Raw genomic sequence first — 20,417 nt, forward strand, 5'->3', positions numbered from 1 at the left:
GTTTCCAGCTGAACACACCAGAGCAACTTACCCTACTGTGTGGATGGAGCTTGTCAACTCCTAAATGTCGATTTGTTGCTCCAATTGTCAAGTTCTGGGGGAGTTGGTGCTGCTTTAGGGTATTTTGAAGGCAAGATCCTCAGGTTAAGTGGCCCGGCAGTTGCTAGGGCCTTACCCGCAAGGGCTGGCTAGCCATGAGTAGCAAATCTTGAACTCTAACAAATTTTGGTGCAGCTCATGCTGCTTACCACACTATAGGCCGATAAGTGGAGGAATGAGTTGTTTGGGCAAAGATTAACGACTTTATTCAGAAAGCCAGCACACAAGAAGATGGTGGCCTCACATTCCAAAGAACCATTCTGCCTGAGGTAGGGTTCTTTTACACTAAAAGGGGAGGGAGTAAAATCAAACACTTCCTGGTTCCCATCAGCCTTCAAGAGAGGTGTGTTAATTTCTTCCTCCCTGCAGTCATTCACAGGTGTGCCTCGTCGGCATGTTTCCTGAGAGCTAAATAAAGGTATTTTAGCTTAATGCTCATTACCTGGGAGGAAGGTTTTCCAGAGGTGGGCCCTTACCTATAATTTAAGCTTACAGGCAATATCCCTTTAGGGATCAACTTGTAATAGAACACAAAGATACTTCCCTATTACACTGGTTTTCAAATATGAAACCAGCACACTTTAAGTAGCGCTTAATTAGGAAGCAATCTTCAATAAACTAGAATGTGGCCTCCATAACCACATTTCAAAATATATCTGTACTGGTTTTCTCTTAAATTCAAGCATCATTTTCATTTATATAATAGAAAAAGTGAAGAGTGCTCATATTTCCAAAGAAACACAGTTGAACACGGTTAATATTTTATATATATATACACACATGGTTAACATTTGATATATATATACATATATATATTTTACCAGTTTTCTTCTGTTTGCTTTGAAAAAAATGAACTAGTTCTACATACATATTTCACAAATTACTAACTCACTTGTACATGTTCCCTAATGATATATGTACATTTTTCTCATTCTTAACAGCCACCAGGGAAGCCCAAGAATACTGCAGTGGGTAGCCTATCCCTTCTCCAGCAGATCTCCTCAATCCAGGAATCAAACCAGGGTCTCCTGCATTGCAGGTGGATTCTTTACCAGCTGAGCTACCAGGGAAGTCCCTTAACAGCCACAGAGTATCCCATTTCATAGAAATGCAGTAATTGTTATCCAGTCCTTAGATGGCCATCTAAGCAAAAGTCCCATTTTTCATGCTGCTGCTGCTGCTAAGTCGCTTCAGTCATGTCTGACTCTGTGCGACACCATAGATGGCAACCCACGAAGCTCCCCGTCCCTGGGATTCTCCAAGCAAGAACACTGGAGTGGGTTGCCATTTCATGCTAAGGCATTATAAATACACTAGAAGTAATAAATGTCAATTCTATAGTGTGTGTCAAACCTAATAAGCACAATTAAGCTTGCCAACCAAGTGATTTCTGATTATCATTTTAGGGTGTTTCCAATCTCGTGTTATCACAAATACGTCAGGATGTATCCTCACCCTTTGGGCCTCTGTGTACCTGAAGAATAAAATAAACTTTGCTAAGAGGAACTGCTGTCCAAAGAGCCTGTTCTGACTGACACTAACACTCACAATTCACATCCTTTTGAGCTTGGGTTTGGATTGGGAGAATTCAGAAGTCATCAGAAACCAATCCAAAATATAAGGTCCAGACCCAGCTGGACAGTAGCAAATGTTTCAAGCCAGGACATTGGATATTCCTGGGCCATTCAGAAACTTGTGAAGCCAATTCTGAAAGAGCATCAGAAATATGGTGAGCAACTAACTCGTTCCACAAAACACCTTTTATGGTACTGATTCATTCATGGCAGAAAGGAGGGAAGGCCAGGCTTTCTTGCCTACTACAGCCAATTTAAGCCTAACCCACGTCTCTGAGCAGACTTGACAGAGGCTCCAACAGGGGGCGGATTCAGTTTCTGCACGACAGTCATGAGTCTGTGACTGTCCGGAAGAAACAGTTCTCTAAAGCCTCTTTGAAAACATGAAGCAGCTCAAACTGCCTGATCCTGCCCAGCTCAAGTTGGTCTGTTATCTTCCCTGACTCCTCCAAGAACATTTCAAAGAAAACCCAAAGAACACATAAGCTGAACTGTGGTCCTTTCTTGGGGTGTCCATGAAGCACTGAGGTGTTTGAAAGCTTTATACAGTTTCTGGGGAAATAGTCTTTTAAGAGATGCAGCACAGACACTAACAGTCCTCAAGAGCTCCTTGCTGACATGAGAAATCATAAAGTGAGAGCAGCACATCTGATTAATCATGGGCAACTATGTGACCCCCAGTGGGAGCCAAGGTGCTGGCCCCTTGTCCCTGCAGAGGAGACACTCAGGACACAGGCAATGTTTCCATCCAAACAGGAACAGATCCAGGGCTCAGTGTACACATTTAATCACAGCTTTTTATTGCGATTCAGGAAGAGCCTGATGGTGGCAGGCAAGCTCACTGTCCCAGTTTGCCCAGGCCTTCTGCTGCGTGCGTGACAGCATTCGTGACTGTGTTGGTCACTGTCTCAGTTACTTCCTTTACCACTTTGTCCCCTGACTCGTGGGCCTTCTTTAAAGCATCGGCAATGGCTGTTGGGAAGGAAGAAGAAGAATGTCCAGGTGAGGAAAGAAATCAATTCAAGTCACTCGCTGGGCTGGTGCCACCTAGAGTGTGCTGTAGGATGTGGCAGTCTTACTGGGTTGCACCCTGCAGTTCTGAGACAGCATAGCATAGCAGCTCCTGGATGAAGACATTCACACTTGCTTTCATTTCTCCACACAGCCTGCATTTCTCCAATTATTAGTGAGATAGGGCATCTGCTTGTGGGTGTACTGCCTACTCAGGCTTCATTTTTCTGTGAACTGTCTGTTTATATCTTTTGGTCATTTTTATATTGGGTTATCATTTCTACTACAAATATTTTTGTTCAGTTTGTGGTTTTTCTTTTGATTTGGCTTATGGTATTTTTTTTTCACTATGGAAATTTTTTAAGTTTTATGCTCTCCAATTTAGGAGAAGGAAATGGCAAACCACTCCAGCACTCTTGCCCAGAAAATCCTATGGACGGAGGAGCCTGGTGGGCTACAGTCCATGGGGTCGCAAAGAGTCGGACACGACTGAGCGACTTCACTTCACTCACTTCACACTTTATCACTGGAGAAGGAAATGGCAACCCACTCCAGTATTCTTGCCTGCAGAATCCCATGGACAGAGGAGCCTGGTGGGCCATGGTCCATGGGGTCGAAGAAAGTTGGACACAACTGAAGTGACTGAGCACGCACTGTCCAATTTACCTAATATTTCCTTTATGGCCTTTGGATCTTCTGTCATCATTAAAAAGATCCTCCATTCTCTGAGATTATGCCAATATCTATGTTCTTTTCTATGAATTTAATAATTTCATGTATTTAAGTTCTAATCCATCTGCAAACTATTTTGTTGTAAGGAGTGAGACATACAGAAGCTTTGTACATTGTGACACTCACAGAAACATATAAACAAACATATAAACATTTAAATAAATACGTATTTGTACAAATATATAATTTATGTCTCCAATGTTTTGTCCCAGCACACTGCCACCTGATCTTTTGTGACACCATCCTATTAACATTCCACAGAGAGGACTATCTAGATGGCTCGTGCTTTAACAAAGTACAGTGTGAGATCTCAGATGACTGCAGATAATTGTACACCAACTGAAAGGAAGCAACATCGGGGTCAGGGTTTGACCTGATTAGGCAAGGAACAGGTTGCTGCCAGCACCCAGCTTCCCTCCTTCCCATCCCTAACTTGGCCTTACCTTTCTCTCCAGCCTCCTTGGCATGATCTATCACCTCCTTCACCACTCCCTCCACAACGTGAACTGAAAAGATGAGACAAGCCCAGAGTGAGAGCACAGTGTAAGCTGCCTGTCCTCACGGCAGGGCCCAGACAGCCCTGGTTATCCCAAAAGGGCCTCAGGGATGCTACTCCCGCCAGGACAGGACACGCTGCTCACCAAGAACCCCCAGCTGGCTTCCTTCAGAGACTGGAGTGGGACCTGGCTGCTAGCAGCCAAGCTGGTGAGGGCACAGGGCTCTCCATGTCCCTCGCCCAGCAAGGCCTGGAATGCTGATTAGCAGGCCTTCCTGCCAGCTTGGACCTGGAGCCAAGGCTGGGCCTATTTCCCAGGTCACCACACCTCTCAGGTGAGCTGCTGTTCTGTCTATGGCTGGATGGAGGCTGCAGCAGGAGGCTCAATGTCAAAGCTTCACCACCACCACTCCCTGCCACGGCAACACCAAGACCCCCGATAAGCAATTCCTCTGCCCTCCTAGGGTGGTAATGTGCTAGAAGTGAAAGATGTTGGGTCAGAAGAACTATTTCAGATTCCAACTCCTAGAATTAACTCCACTGCTTGGGTTCCCTTGTCCATAGACTGGGAATAACACAGCACTCAGAGAGCTGGTCAGGATGAAAGTGGACAGTCAACAGCAGTTGCAAAGCTAAAATGAAACACAGGCATGTTTGCAGCCATTTAGAAAGAGAACAGCAAACTTGGGCACAAGCTGTTTTTCACAAAATGTCAAACAGGTAGGGCTTGGATCAGTGTCTCTGTATCCAAGGGCCGATGTACAAAAAAAGAATTTCTTGGGACTTCGAAGAAACTGAAAATGTCCTTTGTGTAAACTCTGGGGGCTGACTTTGAACACAATCAGACTTGGTGATTCTTAAGCAAGAAATCTTTGAAGCTTTAACATTATGGTAAAAAATTAAAATCCACCTTCCTTTTCCTGTAGCATCTGTAGGATACTTAGAATAAGCTCTTTTAACATGAAAGCCTCCCACCCCCTGCCGGTTTCCAGAGGCACGGAGTCAAGTCACCAGCTGCTCACCCAGCACCTTGGCTCCCCTCCTGCTACCAGGGGCCTGCCTCTGAGCTGCCCCCTCTGTCCCACAGCCACAGACCCCAGGAATGTGTCAAGCCCAGGGGGTGGGGGACAAAACAGGTCTGACCAGGAGGGTTGCTGGGGCAGTGGACCTCTCATGGCTTCTACTGGCTTAGCTTCTACAGTCCCTCACCTCCATCCCTATGGGGCTGATCATCCTTGGTTCTCCATGGGGCCAAAGCCTACCCCAATCCTGCTGGGATCAGCTTTTCACCGGCCTAGTCAAGTCTGTCCTGAGTCCCCCAGTGGGAGGAACAATGCAAGGGGAAAGGAGCCCCAAAGTCCTTACCAGCTTCCTCAGTGGCCTTCTCCGTGCGGTGGGCCAGGCCCTCAGCAGCTAGCTTCCCCAGGCCTCCCAGCATTGTGTGGCAACAGGTGGTAATCAAGCAGGATGCTGGGGCCTGGACCAGTCTGCTTTTATAGATGCCTCTGATGTCCGGCTGGGCTCCGGGACACAAGCCCTCACCCTGGTGGTGAGTCAGCACAGGCGGCAGGAGGAAGAAGCTGGGTGGGGCCACCCCAGTGCTGTGGCTGGGGAAGCGCTCCGCTGGCAGCATGAGACCCCCGCACCTCATAACCTGAGACCCCATGAGGGGCAGGGACCGGAAGCATGAGGCCAGACAGAGCTCGGTTCTGGGACATACCCCTTTCCCAAGGCAAGAGGCCTCAGTGCCCTGTGGGGTGAGAGGCATTTGGGGACCTCAGCCCTGCCAGTCCCCTGGATTCATGGCAGTCTGGGCACAGCTGTGTATCCAGACAAGGCTGAGAACTTCCAGCCCGCTGCCTACTATCCCTAGGGTGGTCTAGTCAGGAGTGTAGCATTTTGTGAGCCGGGGGACTTGGGTAGCCCCCAGGCCAGGAATACAAGTGGAGTGGAGGCCACTGCCCTCATTCCCAACAACTCAGCTCAGCAGAGTGGCCTTGCGGCCTCCACTGGACAGTTTGGGGAAGTAGGGAAAATGAGGGCCATGCCTGGCCCAAGGCAGAGAAGGTTGCAACATTGACCAGAAGTCTAGTCATCTCTGACTTGCAGTTACCTGGTTCTCACTCATGGGAGCACCTGGGTGGTCCAGCACTGAGGCAGCCTGCAGGTAAGGGAACCCAGTCGTCCTTGCACCTTGGAGCCTGGCCTCTTAGGGAAGCCCTGTGAAGTCAGAAGTGCCCACCCAAGAGGTCCTAGGGCAGTAAATGGAGGACCCCACCACCATCTGGGGACGTGCTTCTGGCTCTATCAAGAGTTCCTGGAAAGAAGCTCTACCAGTCCCTGAAACGTTACATGCTTAGGGAGCCAGACTGCCTTCCAAGTTACTCAGGATGGAGAGAGATGCCTCAAGCCACGTATCACATGCTGCTTCCCTTAGTCACTAGCCCAGCTGAGCCTCAGTTTCTTCATCTATAAAATGGGGGCATCCATGCCTTCCTGGCCTAGTCACTGATAGTTGGTGGGGCCAGGCATGCAAACTCTTGGTAAACTTCCATTCCCACCCTTTTATCAGTGATGTGCTAGGGATGCTAGCTAGGTCCATGCTGCTTGGCAGTGAGCCCTGACCAACCAATGGGTGGAACAAAGAGTGGCAGAAGTATAAGGCTGCCTTGGAGTGAGAGGGCTTGGAGATGAAACTCCCACCAGCTAGGAGTCATGGAGGGAAGGCCCTTTCAAGGACTTGCTCATAAAGTCCAGGCCTGGGGCAGGAGTTTGAGGCTGCTCCCCCCATACAGGCTCCCTTACCCCTCAGAGGAGTCCAGGAGGGAGTGGCGGGGTCTAATTAGTGTTTACCTGACACAGGCTTAAGGAGTCGAGGCCCTCCCACATTCCTGAGTGGTGCTGGGAGGCCCTGGGCAGTGGCCAGCCCCCCTGGGGTGGGCAGTGGATGCTGTAGGCAGCAGGAACTCTGGGTCACAAGGCCATAGCCACACATGTGACATAAGTAGGAGTCGATCAGGTCTTAAACAATTTGGAGAGTCCCTTTAAGAAAAAGAATACTACTATTCATGTGAATATATATATATACACACACACACATATATATGTTTGACACTGTGGACTCAGAAGGGGCCCTGGAGTTTAAGCAGGTCTAGATGACTCTGGCCTCCCTGTTACATCTAAATATCAGAGAGTTCTGCTCATGATATTAGGACAACACTGCCAAGGGTGGGGGCACTTCTGGGACATGGCTGGTGGGAACTGGCCTGAGAGACCCACAGGGACGTTCCCTGGGCCCATCAAAACCCCCTGCTTCTTTCCTCTGAGGTTATGTGTGTCCTCCACCCCTACATGGGTCCTTTCTGCTGGACCCCTTGACAGGATGGCAGTGTCACCCACCAGTTCTGGGATGGCTTCCAGACCCCATGACCCCATCCCCCCAGTGCCCACCCTTGGCTACTCTTCCCTGTGACCCTCTCCTTGAGAGCTCACCAGCTCCTTGACAGGCCCATCAGGGCTCAGCCACTCAGCAGGACTCTGGCCCCAGTCCCAGCTAGGAGCCCTCTGGCTACAGTTTTCCTCCTCCCTGTCAGACTGCTGTTGCCTTCACTACATCTCCTGGCCCATGGGACCCTCTCCTCCTTAACACACGGCCCTGGTGTGAGCACCCAGACTCCAGTGACAACATATCATGGCCCCAAATCTCCTGACAAGGCTGGGTTCAGGTACAGATCCCAAATGCAACAGGGAGAGGGAAGGCCTGGGGAGGCCAAGCTGCCCAAGACTGGATTTGGGCCCCAGACCTTGGTGCTCTGGCCCACTTCTAGTCCCACCAGCCTTCCCACTGTAGCTCTGACCAGCTCCCTGGCCTCTCAGCTCAGCCCAGCCCATCCAGGATCCCTGAGGGTGGACTCCTTTCCAGCCCAGAGAACCTAGGACAGTCTCACACCCTCCTAAGAAGGATTCTGGTCTAAGGGGTTGGGCTTGGGCTATTCCTACCTGGATGAGGTTGGGGTGACTCAGGTAGGAACCACCCCATCTGGGAAAAAGCCTGTCATGATGGGTCCCAACAGAGCAGGCCTTGAACACAGGCAGCCTAGTCAGCCTGTCCTGAGTCAGAAGGTCAAGTCCTACACTTGGGGCTGGGAGAATCAAGCTTTGCAAGAGTCAACTAATTCTTCAAATGGAATCTGCTCAACAACCCAGACTGGCAAAGGACCAGATGATTCCATCATCAAGTCAAGGAGAGCCAATTTTTCAAAAGTAATTTGCCAACTGAGCAATTAACTATTCTGGGGGAAAAAAGGGTTTAAGTAGTTTAAGTATGCTTAAATACTTAGGGCTGTCTCACATCTGAAGCATGATAAATTTTTTTTTCTCCTGTGACTGCAAATGTCATGAACAGCAAGAGTTTTATAACTGTCATCCTGCCTATGCTTTCTCCTACTTCTGCTTCATGGATTTGAGCTCCCAGTACATACAGAGCCCATATATCTTGTACATACAGACCCCTTCCAGTCACAGAGGAGCCAAGAAGAGATTCCTAGAGACTTGGTTTGTCGGTCGCCAAAAGAAGACTTCCCTAGGAACCCAGCTCTTGTACACCCATGGGCAGAGGGCACATCAAAGGGGTAGCTGAGGAAATGGACAGTTCAAAAAGGTGTGGGCAGACTTAAGGGAGCCCATGAGGGTCTGCCAGGTGAGGCTGCCAGGGACTTGCAGCAATGGGGGTTTTTATCTCCCTTGGCCTGGAGGGGCTATAGACCCTGATGAGAGCTCCAGCTGTAGGAGAGGGTCAGTAGACAGAGCTGCCACTGTCAGCGGAGGAACAAGGCCACTGCCCAACCAGGCCCAGCAAGAAGGGAGCAGGAGGGATAAACTCCTCTCTTCTCCATCTCCACTGAAATCCCCTGCAGCTGAACCCAACAAGTCCCAAAGGTAAGGGAGCCTGGGTAATGAAGTTCAAGAGGCAAGTTCCCAGGGTGAGGGCAGGGAGTAAAAGGCAGAGAGTATGTGGATTCTCTATAAACAGAGAACACCAGCTCAGCCTGCCAGACTTCCAGGTCTGGAAGCAACATGACAGCAGCTTAAACTCTAAATAGTCCCATTTCTCCTCCTGAAACTCTATGGGGCAAAAAGGAACAACAACACAGCAATAAAGACCCAGCACAGCCATAAATAAATAAATAAATATTTTTTAAAAAGAAGAAATTCCAGTGAAACAGAAATCAAACTTAAAGGAATTATTCAATCATCTGTGGCAGAAGGCAGTGCAGCCGTATCTAGAAGACACTCAAGGAAGAAAGTATGAGCTGAAAATTTCAAACCCAGTTGAGGATAAAGTATAAAGGCTACAGACTAACATTCCCACCATTTAAGAACACAGAATATGGTTCACATGAGCTCTTCTTTCTTAATTTTTAACTTTTTAACCTTTTTAAAAATAGAAAATGCCACACACAAAAAACAGAACACTATGAACCCTCATGGACACACTGCTATAACCCAAGGGGCCTAGCTATAACAATTCTCAGTTCACATCCCAGATGTCTTCTCAGTTCATCTGAAAATATTTCATTCTTGAGGAAACTTCTAGAGGACCAACTCCAACCAAACAAGAGATAACAGAAAATATTTCAGCAGACAATGGCAGACTGCTTCTGGTATCTTCAGTTACAGATCTAAGACAAAACAAAGGTGTGGAGGAATGGAATGTAAATGCTATATATTTTCACAAAGTAAAAATGAGACAACTAACAACAACCAAAAAAAAAGAGAAAAGGGAGAGAAGGTGGAAAGCAGAAAACGCTGCCCTTCTCATCTGTATTTGATGGGAATCAGAGCTCAAGTCCAAAACGTGATGTTAGTGACTTTGTGTTTGGCTAGTTGGGGAACTGGGATTTAGAGAATTAGGAACTACCTGAGAACTGCTAATGGGAGAATTATCTTTGGAGACCTGACCAAGACCCAACAGGTGCAGTGGTCACAGCCTTCTTCTCCTCAGCCTATCTGGGTTTCACTAACTTCATGAACCTCACAGAGACAGGCCTGGACTCCTACAGGCTCCCATGGCTCCCTAGCACCATGTCCACCTTGTCCCAGACAGAGCCAAAGACAAGTCCAACCTGGCCCCACCCCCAGGGCTCAGTGCTAGGGGAATCGAGGAATGCAGAAAGACGCATCTGCACAGTGCATGGGAGCATCAGATGCATAGGGGCAGAGAGACGTGGAAGAGGCTGCAGTGTAGAGATGGTCCTAGAGTGAACCTAGCATGACAACTCTGTTATCTGGTAGGAGAACCAACGGACCATCATCCCTGCTTTCATTCAGCAGATGTTGCCAGAGCCCGACTCTAGGCACTGGGCATGCACTAATCAGCACAGGGGACTTGGGTGCAGCCTGTGGACAATCATCACAGCAAAGCACACAGGAGAGCCACTTATTAGTATTTAAGTGTGGAAAACAAGTCCACTGGCAGTGGCTGGACCCATTCTGTGTATGTTGGGGGCTGATCTGGGAAGCTGAGATCTGAAGGATGAAAAAGTAGAAGCCACCTAGACAAGGGTGATTTATGAGGAAGGAAGGACAGCATTCCAAAGTAGAAAAAAAACAGCACACACACAGACTGAGGTGAGCTGAAGCACGATGTCAAGGGAAATGAACAAAGGTTAACATGGCTGAGACTGAGAGGGAGGGGGTATTGAGGAAGGAGGCTGAGGAGGTGAGTGAGGCTGGCAAATGAAGGACCTTAGTATCACTGAGGTAACAGGATTTTAGCTTTTCTTTGTAATAGAAACCTATTTTACAGCAGCTTAAATGATGAGAAAACTGATCCTTTCGCCTAGTGCGTGGCAGGTGCAGGATTGGCTACATTAGGGACTCAATAAAATAACTTGGGATCTAGGTTCTTTTCATACTTCTGCTCTGCCCTAATCAGCAAGTTGGCTTTTCCTCAGGCTCCTTCCTCCTGAGGTTAGAAGTGGCTGCCAGAGTTCTAGCATCATCTCTGGTCACAAAAATGTCCAGTGGAAGAGGAAGAAATGCTTCTTCGTCTTTTTTTTTTTTTCTGAGGATGAAAAACCCTTTCCTAGAAGCCTCCTGGCCCTCAGATCCGACTCCTCCTCTCCTTGGTCTGAGATGGCTCACACACTCATTCCTAAGGCCAACACTCAGAAGGAAAACAGGATTAAGAAGGATTGTTGGGCCAACTGGGATTTCTCCTGAGTCAGGCAGGGGAAGGTTGCCTACCAAAAAGGATCCCAGGGATCTGATAGTTCAGCCCCACCCACCTCTGGGTGTGGCCCCACGTGATCTCTCTTAATCCTGGCATTCTCTCCTGGGGGCAGGGGCTCCTGGAGATGCTGGAAGCACCTCCACATGACTCCAGGTGTCTCTTCCAGGACCTTCCCTTTAGGTCTTGGCCCATTTTGTAGACCAGGTGAGGCCTTCTTTGGGGAAGTCAGAAACAAGAACAAACCATGAAACTGAGCTTGGCCCTGGGGTGAGGGTGAGAGATACTAAGGACTAGGGAGGAAACCTACTGCTTCCTTGGGAGGGATCTCGGATTGGAGAAAGGAAAGGTCCCCTGGGCAGATGGTTACACACATGAAGACCTGCGCTGGGGGATGTGAAGGGGGGGCGGGTATGAAGGGGAAGCGGTTGGGGGGGGCGGTGGACACGACACTGGCCCCCTGCTGGCAGGTCGCAGAAGGCCTCTAGGAAAGCCGGTCTCGAGTGTGAAGCAAAGACGACGCTTTTTTTCTATCAGTCTCCCCTGAACTGGCAGTGCCTTGTAGCCAACACCTTGTAGCCAGAGTTGAAACGGCATGACTATATATGTACTCGTCCAGAAGAGAACAAGATCATACGGACGGAGGGGACAGTGTGTGGAAAGACAGGGAGATGGGGAAAGGGAATGGGGCGTCACCAGCTAAGGTGTGGCAAGAGTTCGGATGAAGAGGGCTGCCAGCACCCGGCGCCAGGGCTGGGGTTATCCTGTGGCAACGATGAGTCACCCACCAGCAGGACTTACCCAGAGCTGGTATCGCGTGCAGGAACACGTGGACACGTGCAGGGGAGGTTGGAGGGAATAAAGTTTGCGCGAACTCTAGACCGTCTTGGGGACCTGCCCGACAAAAACGCCGGTCTCCACCCTAGGCCAGAAGATACTGGTGCATCCGGAACGGAAGGGGTGCCAACGGGCGTGGTCTAGCGCGCGCACGCACTCTGCCGGGCGCTGGCGCTTCATGCCCACGTGCACCGCGCTCACGTGCACCGCCCTGTGCGCCGCAGGGCCCTCCCAGGGGGCGCGTCGTGGGCGGAGCTCTTGGCGGCCGCGCCAACCAAGTCAATCGGGCGGGGCCCAGGTCTTCGGGGCGTGTCCTCGCCTTCCGGGTGCCGCCCGGTGACTCACCGCTGGGTGCGGCAGTCGCACGTACACCGGACGGGCTGGTTAGAGTGGCTAAGGCCAGAACCACTCCCCTGCGTCCCCTGTCTTCCCCGAGAGTTCCTGCCGCCTGAAGTCCTCGCGGGCGCCCAGCTCTGGATTGCCTCGATGATCCTAGCTTCCTGCCTCAGCTCACTGGGAGAAGTTCCCAAGGCCGTGGCCGCTGGAACCTTTAGTCCCCTGCCCAGAGCTGAGCTGGGAGAGTGGTTTTGGAATCAGGGGCGGGGAGAGGCACGTACCTAAGTGTGGGAGAGTGGGCATACGCGGTTGAGAAACGGAAAATGAGTTCTTGGACAATCAGTCTGGGTTTCCTCCGAATTTGGAATGCCAGGACTCTCGCTGGACTAAGGGCTGAGTTTCTGTGCTGAGGCTCTGCTCTAAGCGAGGGAGGGCTGGGCCCAGTGTGGAAGGAGTCATGACGTGGGCACAGGGTAGGAATATATGTTTTAATGAGGTGGCCCACCAAGAGCCTGCCAGAGCTCCGGGCCTCGAAGGGAGTCACCCATGTCTCCCTTCCGTCATTTCAGGAGGCCAAATTTTTTCCCAAAACCCGAGAAAGTCTCAGAGGCCTGGTTGGCAGTCTTGTCGATGGTTTCCTGGGTAGCCTTGGCAACCTGGTCCATGGCTGGGGAAGGAAGGAAAGAGCAGTTGAGGGCGGGACCCTGGGGAACCACAGACGTGCAGGGTTAGCCTCCCCTGGGGCTCCCTCCCCAGAAAGCAATGAGGATAGAGGGTCTGCAGAGGAGACACTGTGTCTGGACAAGCACTGGGTAGAGTATAGACGTGTGCTGGGGCTATCCACCCTCTTGCCCACCAGCCCCACCAGACCTTTCTGCCCTGCTTCTGTGGCCTGATCCACCACTTGCTGAGCCGCTGTTCCGGCCGAAGTCACTGGAACAGAGAGATGTGGGCTTTAGCTCTTGAGATGCCACTAACCACAGGGGCTCCACCTGCCAACCCCATCTGTTCTCTAGAGTGGTCTGTCCTACACACCCAAGGATGGATGCCATTAAGGTAAAGTCCTTTGACCAAGGCCACTCAGTCAGTGAGGGGCATGAGCCCTTTCCATGACTCCAGGGTATTATTCTTGTTTATTTATAACTCTGGGCTCCTCCCCTCTGGCTTGCTTCCCTTGGGATCTTCAGGACTGCTGAGAAAATATGCAACAGAGGAAGGAAGGCAGGGCAGGGCCAGGCTGGAACTGGCATCTGGGCTGTGGCTGCTGCTGGGCATGGCCCAGGAAGAACCTTGCCCCCTTTAACAACTTCTCCCCTAGAAGCTTGGCCCAAATGCCTGAATTCCCACCACTGGGGCTTCTACTTTGCAAGGCCTTCTCACTACCTCCTCTCTCTTGTGCCTCTCCCCACAAGGCACACAAGCAATGATTGCCAGTTGGCTCTGTGGGCAGGCAGCTTAAGGCATTAGGAAATGAAGTGCAGGAAATAGGTGAAACTTCCAAGGTCAGGCCATCTCCTCTATACCAGAGTTTATACCTGTGGAGAACAGGGTTTCCAGGAGCTCAGATGTGTCCCACCTGCTGGGTAGGCAGACAGGTGCTCTGGCCTTCAGCGATCTAACTCATCCTCACTGCTAAACAGTAAAGGGCCTACCTTACCCAGACCCTGGGGGCCGGGTACACAGGGGTCAGGCAGGCCCTGGATCTGCTGCTCACAGAGGTCCCTGGGGTCCTTTTCTGACACAGCACAGCCAAGCCCACAGGGAAGGAGCCTTTGCACTAAACCTACAGATGGAAAAAGTGAGGCCCAGAAGGAAGGGTGCTGTAAACAGAGGCTTCCTGCTACCATTTTAGCCTAGGGGAGCAACTGTTCTCTTTCCTAGGGCACTGATGAAGGATGGGGTAGGTTTAGGTGTTGTCTGCTGACTGGGATATGCATAGGACAGATTGGGAGCTGGAGTCCCAAGGGAGGCTGAGCCGGAACTGAAACAGGTGCTGCTGCTGCGCCCAGAGTCTCCTCACATCCCCTACTCCCCAGTCCATCTTCACCCCTCAGGTGGGTAACCTCAGGTCTGAGGAGGAGAGAGCTGGAGATGGAGACTAAGACTAGTGACCTGCCTTGGCCCCATGAGGGTGGGAAGTTCCTCTGGGTGAGGACTTAAGAGGAAATTAGTATTGGGGGGAAGGGAGGAGTGCTTAAAACAAAGCCCAGTGGGAATCTGGAGCTGCTTCCCTCATCCCATCCTGGTTCTATGGGCCTCTGGGACCCTGGCCGGCAGAGATCGCAGGGTGGCAGAGTCCGCTTTCCCCGTGGACCTTCTTCACTCTCCCCTAAGGGCTCGGGTGGGGCCACTCCCCGCCTTTGCAGCCTCCTTGCATTGGCTCTGGCAATGCCCAATGCTTCATCCCGCCCAGGCACCGCTGTTCTCCCTCTTGCCTCAAGGCATTATTCCTGGGCTAGTCGGGGTGGGCGTCCTGCCAGGTCCCTGCAACTCCCGAAGAGAGCCCTTCCTAGCCTGAGCCACCCCCACCCCTTCGACTTTCCGGCTGCACAGTCCCCTGGCTTGCGCCCCCCAACCCCCGCGTCCATCGAGTGTGCCCGCGTTGCGCTCCATTCTCACCCGCTGCCTGGGCCGCCCCCTCCACTTGCTGCTTCAGGTCCTGCAAGCCCTTGCTGGCCATGGCTGCGGGGGGGTCTGCGAGTGGTTAGGGGTAGCCGCAGCGACGTTGGATCCTGCTCAAAGAGGCTGCGACCCGAGCGCCAGCGCTGGTTTTTAAGGCGCCCCAGGGCCGGCCCCTCCCAGCACGAAGGGGGGTTGGAGGGGGCACAGGGCGGTTCCCAGCACTCGGGCTCAGGGGAGTAACCGGGCCCTGCTCCAGTACCCGCCAGCCCGAAAGCACATCCTGGCCTCAGGCAGGCCATGATGGGAAAGCGGGGAGGGGTGCCAACTAGTTGTGTCCGAAGAGGGGCTCAGGACTGCAGAGGGACTGGATCGGGAGAGCGGCTGGGGGCACAAGGGGGCGCACCACTCTTCCTCCACCGGGTGGGCGCGACTTTTCCTCCCTGACCCTGAGGATTCCCCAACCTGGGAGGGGTGAGGAAGGTGGGGATCAGCACCAGGTGGAGTTGTAATTAATGAGTGAAGTCGCTCAGTCGTGTCCGACTCTTTGCGACCCCATGGACTGTAGCCTACCAGGCTCCTCCGTCCATGGGATTCTCCAGGCAAGAATACTGGAGTGGGTTGCCATTTCCTTCTCCAGGGGATCTTCCCGACTCAGGGATCGAACCCGGGTCTCCTGCATTGGAGGCAGACGCTTTAACCTCTGAGCCACCAGGGAAGTCCTGTTGTAATTAATAGCAGCTGCTTTTTTTATTAAGCATTTACTTCATGCCTGGCTCTGTGCAAACGCTTCCAGTGGAATGGGAATTGTTAGTAGTTTATAGGAAGAAGTTGAGGCAGAGGGTGATTTAGATCTTACCAAAATTCACATGGCAGGGATTCAAGTCCCAGTCGGTGGGCTGTAATCCCTAGGGCCCTGACCCGTGCCAAACCAGCGGGCCCCACACACTCAGCCTGGACACTGAAGACTGGCAGATGCCATCTGCCCAACTGCTGCTGGGACAGGGGTGGGATGGGGGGGTGCAGTGGAGAGACTGTGGAGTAAGTCCCACCCTCCTTCCATAGAGGCCAGTCACTGGCAACTGTGTGGCCCTGACTAGGGACCACGCAGCCACAAGTGGAGGGGGAGTAACAGAGAGGGCCGTCGTCCATGTGTATCCAGCCCAGGCAAGGAAATCGTTGTCGGTCACCAAAGCCCAAGGACTTGGAAAGCACCCCAGACCACACTGCGAGTAAGGGAGCAGCCCAGCTGCAGATTGCTCAAGTCACCTTTCCTGGGACTGAGCATGAGGGGCTTAGGGATGGCCGGAGGGCCTCGGAGGAGGGAGGGTAGTTAGTGACTTGTGTGTCAGTAGGGCAGCCAGGGGTCCCAGGGACAACAAACGACCCTTGAGGCACAACCTCCTGGTGCTCAAGGGTGCAGGTCAGGCCACCACCCAGCCCAGCGCTCTTCCACTCGAGGTGGCCAAGTTGGCCATTGGAGCCTGGAGGCCACCCCCTCAGCCTGTGACTGGACCCTCTTTAAGACCGCTCTCTGATTAACCCTTTCTGGGCCTGTCTCTGCACGTCTGTCAGAGTCCCCCCTATTTTGGAGCTCTGGGAAGTCCCCGCTTACCCGGGTCCACTCCACTGGGCCACACCCTGCCTCTAATAGGTAGGGAGGAGTGACTAAGTCGTGGAGGGTCAGCCTCTGGTGTGGGGATATCTGGAGAACACACATACATGAGAAATTGATTAATGGAGGATTTCTGAGCCAGAGGAAGGGGCAGGCCCTGAGATCTGGTGGGGGGAAGGGAAACCAAACACAGACTAACAAAGCAACTGGCCTGCCCTGTGCCCGTCCCGCCCTGCCGGGAGCCTGGTCCAGCTCTGAGCTCTAAGGGCTAAGGCACAGCAAGTCCACCTGACTCTTCCTTCAGTATTCTGGAGAGCCCCATCCAGCCCCTGCCCCAGGCCTGCCAGCCCTCCTGAAAAACCGCTGCTACCACTAATCCCTTTAGCCAGGAAGACCTTTAACACTGCTCCAAGTTAGCTCATTGCTGAACTGCTGATGCTGTTTGGCACCAGGCCCTGTGGGCAAAGAATGAGACAGGCAACAGCCTCTAAGGGAGGGACTATCAGGCCCAAGCAGGTGATAAGAGACAGCTGAATGGTTCTAAAGCAGCAGGCACTGAAGTCAGACCCCTTGGGTCCAAATACCCGCTAGGGCAAGTTCCTCAGTGTCTCAAGGTTGAGACTCCTCAAGCCTCAATCCTTGATGGTGGGGGGCACAATAACAGAATCTCCCCCAGGGTGTTATGGTGAGGATTAAATGGGCTGATGGATGCCTGACACTCAGCTGAGGGTCCATGGGTGGGGGTGGGGGGGATTGGAATGGCAGCCCCCTTAATCTTGCTAATACTTACTCATCCTTCCAGTTTCATCAAAAATATCACAACCAGGGAAGTCTTCCCTATCACAGATTAGATGAAGTATCCCAGTTTGGGCAAGAATCCTGGAGTGGGTTGCCATTTCCTTCTCCCAGAGGGTCTATTACAGTAATAGAACTATCACCATGGATGACTAGAACATGAACTAGGTATGTAGATAGGCAGAAACTGAGAAAAGTCTATTTGTGAAAATTCCTCTTTGTGTCCCATTGTCTGTACATGGCCCAGCAAACATTTGTTTACTGAACACTTGCTTTCCATCTTCATGTCAACTGCCTTCCTCCCCAAATCACTAGCCCCAACACCCTCTCCTCTTTAGCTAAAGATGATATTTAAGGTGAAGGTTTCAGCCATTTTGATGAGTTACTAAGTTTTCCTGGGTCTCTCATGTATACATGCTATTTTACTTTGATTTTCTCCTGTCAATCTGTCTCATGTCAGTTTAATTTTTTGACCAGCCAGAAGAACCTAGAAAGATAAAGGTAAATTTATTCCTCCCCAACACCTCCAAGATTCTGAACAATTGGAGAAACCATATCTAGTTTGCTTAATTTGGTTCCTTAGAGTCAAACACCTTACCTGATACATAGAAGATGATTGAAAAATCTGTTGCTGCAATGTCGGAGGAGGTCATCAAGAGGATATAGCTGCTGGTTGCCTTGTGAGCTGGACCTGAGCAATCAGAGGCTCCTCACCCTCTCCCCTGTCCTTGGAATGTATGTCCTGACTACAAATCCCATATTAGTGGCCATTTTTAGGACACAGCCTTGAGAGAGTGAGATGTTGTTGAAACCCTCTGGATTGAATATATGACTGCATTCATGTGTGCTAAGTTGCTTCAGTCGTGTCTCTTTGCTACCCTATGGACTGTAGCCCGCCAGACTCCTCTGTCCATGGGATTTCCCAGGCAAGAATGCTGGAGTGGGTTGCCATTTCCTTCTCCAGGGGATCTTCCTGACCCAGGGATTGAACCTGTGTCTCTTACATGGCAGGCAGGTTCTTGACCGATTTAGCCATCAGGGAAGCCCGAATATATGACTGACTCCAGTCAAGCCCTCTATTAACTTTTAAGATTCTGGCGGGCTGGAGCAGAGATCTATTCATCTTGTGGCTGCTCTCATATGTAAGTTCTCTTATTACAGTTGCTGCTGCTGCTAAGTCGCTTCAGTTGTGTCCAACTCTGTGCGACCCCATAGACGGCAGCCCACCAGGCTCCACCATCCCTGGGATTCTCCAGGCAAGAACACTGGAGTGGGTTGCCATTTCCTTCTCCAGTGCATGAAAGGGAAAAGTGAAAGTGAAGTCGCTCAGTCGTGTCCGACTCTTAGCGACCCCATGGACTGTAGCCTACCAGGCTCCTCCATCCATGGGATTTTCCAGGCAAGAGGACTGGAGTGGGCTGCCATTGCCTTCTCCGTTATTACAGTTGCCACCTACCAAAAAAAGAAAAGAAGGACAGGTCACTTGGGGCTTCTTGGAGATGGAGAGGGATGGGGAGAGAGAAGTTACTCCTCTAGGGAAGTCAGGTACAGCCCCACAGAGCTCACAGCACATAATAGAGGGCTTAAAAGTAAAGCACACTGCAGGTGCTCATGGGATGGGGAAGAAGCTTCCTAGACCAGGCAACTTCATTGTTTGATCAGGAACAGGTCCTAAATACGCGTCTAGGGATGGGGGTGGGAGTTGGGACAAGCAGCAGGGACGCTTCCACGTTCCTTCAATAGAGGAGAGGGTATCGGGACCCCAGGAGCCCAGTCTAGATATCCTCCTCCTGCAGCTACCTGAGAGGACCTGTCTCCTCCTTGCTTTCTCTCAGGCACACCCAGCCCCTCGGGCCTTCTTCCTGGGGCATGCACAGGCCTGCTGATGAGCAGTCTGAACCTGGGAGCAGGAACACCCCTGACTGCCCTGTGCCTCTTCAAGACCCTTCACTCCTCCCGTGGTAGGGTTTGCACAGCTGGGAGACCAGCAGCTCCTACTTCTTTCTGCCTCCTCAGCAGTGGATGCCCATGACTGGCAAACTGGGATACAATGAAGCTCAGCTGCGTTTGACTGGCTTTACAGCCCCCAGGGCTGCCCTTGACCTCTGCTCTCCACCACGGAGGGAGGATGAGCAGGTGGTAAGGACTCAAGCTTCAGCGCCCCCACCCAGGGCTGGAGACCTGGGGCAAGCCACTTAGGTGCTTAGAGCCCAAACTGGGTATTAAAGGAGAAGGAACCCTGCTCTCCACTTAGCCACCTCTGAACGAGACTCCAGGGCATGATGCCCATAGCCTTTCATATAGGACAACCATTCTGGTCCCTGGGTTGTTTTGAAATCTTGGAGATGGTGGCATCTGCTGTAAGGACACTGCAGCCCACGCAGTCTGGGTGGATGTAGCAAAGCATGATGTGAATCAGCTATGTGGCTCTGGGGTCAGGCCACCTGGTCTTCTGCCAGGCCCCAGCTTCCTAGCTCTGTGCCCTTGGGCAAGTTATTTAACGTCTCTGTTTCTTAGTTCAGTTTCAGTGAAACTGGGGACATACTAACAACTAGTTTTGAGGATTAAAGGAGGTAAAGCACTTAGTACAGTGTCCCACACCTGGGAGGAGCTCAACAAATATTTTGACTCTTTTTCTTTCTAGGCGGATGCTTCCTCTTCTGCCTCTCAACTGTTGTGTTTTCTAATGTTACTTGACAGGACTCTGCTGAAGGAAGGGAAAGCCCAGCTCCAACCTGGTAGGGAGTTTAAGGCTGGGTGGGGACAGGAGGGAAGAACTCTGGGGTCATGTCCTTCTTTGCCAAGGAGGATGCAAAAGTCCTCGCTATGAGTTTAGACTTCACATCTTTGAAAGTTACCATCTGCTTCAGGGAGGGGTGCTAGGTGTCCCTGTTCCCAGAAGGACAACTGACTCCAAGGACACACAACCCAGGGGCCCAGGAGGACCCCTGCCATCAGTGGGGTCCATCCATGGAGGGTGAGTCAAAGCTCAGAACCCGGGGCATCATGGTTTCATGCTCCAGCAGACAGCATGTTCTTGAGGTTGTTTGCAGGATCCAAAAAGCAGGGCCG

General features: G+C 51.5%; 2 protein-coding genes, 1 long non-coding RNA gene and 1 other non-coding gene across 6 annotated transcripts; all 4 read right to left on the bottom strand.

Moving 5' to 3' along the window:
- Positions 1-2,450: 2,450 nt before the first annotated feature.
- Positions 2,451-6,132, bottom strand: FAM25A (family with sequence similarity 25 member A). 3 transcript variants are annotated; one of them, XM_081562803.1, is made up of 4 exons: positions 6,026-6,132; positions 5,278-5,566; positions 3,860-3,922; positions 2,451-2,645 (listed from the first exon to the last, which is right to left on the bottom strand). In XM_081562803.1, the coding sequence occupies exons 1-4, from the start codon at positions 6,038-6,040 to the stop codon at positions 2,512-2,514; spliced, it is 501 nt and encodes a 166-aa protein (XP_081418929.1). In that variant the 5' UTR covers positions 6,041-6,132; the 3' UTR covers positions 2,451-2,511. The 3 variants fall into 3 exon arrangements, with proteins under 3 accessions (XP_081418929.1, XP_081418918.1, XP_081418906.1); XM_081562792.1 differs by having other exon boundaries at positions 5,278-5,662; XM_081562780.1 differs by lacking the exon at positions 6,026-6,132 and having other exon boundaries at positions 5,278-5,716.
- A 2,961-nt stretch (positions 6,133-9,093) lies between these two features.
- On the bottom strand, positions 9,094-12,082 carry LOC145534704 (uncharacterized). The gene is made up of 2 exons (XR_014074894.1): positions 11,945-12,082; positions 9,094-9,593 (listed from the first exon to the last, which is right to left on the bottom strand). It is a non-coding gene; the product is annotated as an uncharacterized LOC145534704 (long non-coding RNA).
- A 708-nt stretch (positions 12,083-12,790) lies between these two features.
- Positions 12,791-15,574, bottom strand: ADIRF (adipogenesis regulatory factor). Its single transcript, XM_081562819.1, has 3 exons — positions 14,936-15,574; positions 13,187-13,249; positions 12,791-12,983 (listed from the first exon to the last, which is right to left on the bottom strand). Exons 1-3 carry the CDS (start codon positions 14,994-14,996, stop codon positions 12,877-12,879), a joined length of 231 nt encoding a protein of 76 aa, XP_081418945.1. The 5' UTR covers positions 14,997-15,574; the 3' UTR covers positions 12,791-12,876.
- Positions 15,575-15,580: 6 nt separating this feature from the next.
- Positions 15,581-15,653, bottom strand: TRNAW-CCA (transfer RNA tryptophan (anticodon CCA)). The gene has a single exon. It is a non-coding gene; the product is annotated as a tRNA-Trp (tRNA).
- Positions 15,654-20,417: the final 4,764 nt, after the last annotated feature.

This window comes from Giraffa tippelskirchi, chromosome 2 (genome assembly GCF_054371585.1).
Source record: "Giraffa tippelskirchi isolate mGirTip1 chromosome 2, T2T-mGirTip1v1.2.pri, whole genome shotgun sequence".
Classification (NCBI taxonomy): domain Eukaryota; kingdom Metazoa; phylum Chordata; class Mammalia; order Artiodactyla; family Giraffidae; genus Giraffa; species Giraffa tippelskirchi.

Coding starts and splice junctions, on each gene's coding strand:
- ADIRF (XM_081562819.1), bottom strand. CDS start 14,996: ATGGCCAGCAAGGGCTTGCAGGACCTGAAGCAGCAAGTGGAGGGGGCG. Junction 13,250..14,935: donor GGGGGCGGCCCAGGCAGCGG/GTGAGAATGGAG, acceptor TCTCTGTTCCAG/TGACTTCGGCCGGAACAGCG. Junction 12,984..13,186: donor CACAGAAGCAGGGCAGAAAG/GTCTGGTGGGGC, acceptor TTCCTTCCCCAG/CCATGGACCAGGTTGCCAAG.
- FAM25A (XM_081562780.1), bottom strand. CDS start 5,680: ATGCCTCTCACCCCACAGGGCACTGAGGCCTCTTGCCTTGGGAAAGGG. Junction 3,923..5,277: donor GAAGGCCACTGAGGAAGCTG/GTAAGGACTTTG, acceptor TCATCTTTTCAG/TTCACGTTGTGGAGGGAGTG. Junction 2,646..3,859: donor CAAGGAGGCTGGAGAGAAAG/GTAAGGCCAAGT, acceptor CCTTCCCAACAG/CCATTGCCGATGCTTTAAAG.